The 1,740-nt window shown below is 35.7% G+C and overlaps 1 protein-coding gene across 1 annotated transcript in view; it reads right to left on the reverse strand.

The window, feature by feature from the left end:
• Nucleotides 1–1,740, reverse strand: part of kif5ab (kinesin family member 5A, b) — a gene marked incomplete in the record, with an annotated part of 78,129 nt that overhangs the window by 21,509 nt on the left and 54,880 nt on the right. The window contains 1 exon segment of the mRNA XM_014004150.1: nucleotides 158–222. Coding sequence (XP_013859604.1) covers nucleotides 158–222 — 65 coding nt within the window.

Here is a 1,740-nt window from a genome sequence, read left to right on the forward strand (position 1 = left end):
AAGCAGAGCTGCTGCAAACAAACACATGAAATAATTGCAGGTATGCATTTTGCACACCTGCAGTTAGCTGAGTGCTGAGGCGGAGTTAACACGCTAAATAGACAAAAAATAAATAAATAAAAAAAAGAAAAGCTGCTGTCGCTGTTGTCATGGTTACCTTCACATCACAGGGATTCTGCAGACGTGTGTGATTCTCCCCACTGGTCATCTGTGACATGTTTTCTGAAACAAACATTTCCACAAGGAAAAAGTCCGAATGAGTTAAAGTAACTTCATGAGAGGAGAGGAGGCTGAGAGTTTGTTACTCGCTGCGACTCGACACGTTTATTGATCCGACAGACGACTTTAACCTGATATCAACTCTTAATGTTGACAGAGGTCAAACTGATTCCAGTCAGGCCTCGAGTAAAATAATATTCAATAACAAACTTTATGTGATGACAATCTAGTATTGACTGTGCTGCTCCGAGTGTCTGATGATGAAATCAATGAACTCCGCACAGCGCTTTGGGCAATAACAACAACACGGAGGTTGTCTCCTCATTTAAGCACTGTCTGGCTTGTTTGTTGAACAGAACCACAATTATTATATATTAAAAAACTCTAAATCCAACATTTATTAGATTCAGCCCACTTGGAATCCGCAGGAGAAATGACTTCCTTTGCCTCTGGCCTGATTTGTGAACTGTGTCAGCGCACTGGGAGCATCTGCAGTTCGCTGCACCTTGCACAAATTTCAACCGTACCATTAATCTTTAAGTGCTGGTCCTGTGAAATGTTTATTTAGCCTTGATTTTTTGTGTCCTCGATAGAAAAACAAGACCTAGCTCAGATTAAAAACTACTGAAGCAAACATTTTTTTAAAACAGAAAACAGCTTTTCTGATGATGCTCTGAATGTTTTGTCATTTTATCATAATTTATCTCAACAAAATACACCTATTTATGTCAGAAAATTGAGACAACGCTTTACTTTGGAAACCTAAGTCTGTAATTTATCTTAATTTGCAACACTGATGAGTTTTTGTCGTTCAGTGTGTGAACTATGGAATGTCACAGAGTATCGTGCATCATTGTTTAAAATTTTAACCTATTAATTCTAAATATATTAAAGTGCCTGCATGTTCTTCAAACACAAAAGTCAAAGAAAACATCTTTATATTTAAGAAAGTTGGAACAATACACACGATTTAACCCATTTTGTCCCATAACTGGCATCTTTTGAACTTGGCTCAGCCGAAGTGAAACAGGAAGTGACATCAAAGGGGAACTCTTTAACAAAGAAAACTCTCTGGTCTTTGTTTATTGAAACAGTAATATTTGATCTCTGAATTTTCCTTATCTCTCTCTGATAGTGACTCAAAAATAATCTTAAGAAACATCAGATTCTTCTCTACAGTCTGGGTTTTTAGCTGTTGTAGCAACACTCTGTTCATATTCCCCTTTGACATCACTTCCTGTTACTTCACAGGGTAAAATCTCAACAACTGTTCATCTCAGCAACATCAAATTTTTTTTGCAATATATTATCAATGTCCTCTTTCTAAAAATACATTCATATGTATTACAAAAAATTGACGTCACAGGCACTTAATGTGTGTCAGAATAATTTGCTGCTTTAAAAGTTTTTTTTTTCAAATTTATTTCTTGGTGGATCAAATTGAGTGTTATGACTCACAAGGTTTTTAATCAGCATGATTTATCAACTAAATGATTTTTGTTGTTTCTCAAACATATATAT

Source organism: Austrofundulus limnaeus, unplaced genomic scaffold (assembly GCF_001266775.1).
Source record: "Austrofundulus limnaeus strain Quisiro unplaced genomic scaffold, Austrofundulus_limnaeus-1.0 Scaffold22, whole genome shotgun sequence".
NCBI lineage: Eukaryota > Metazoa > Chordata > Actinopteri > Cyprinodontiformes > Rivulidae > Austrofundulus > Austrofundulus limnaeus.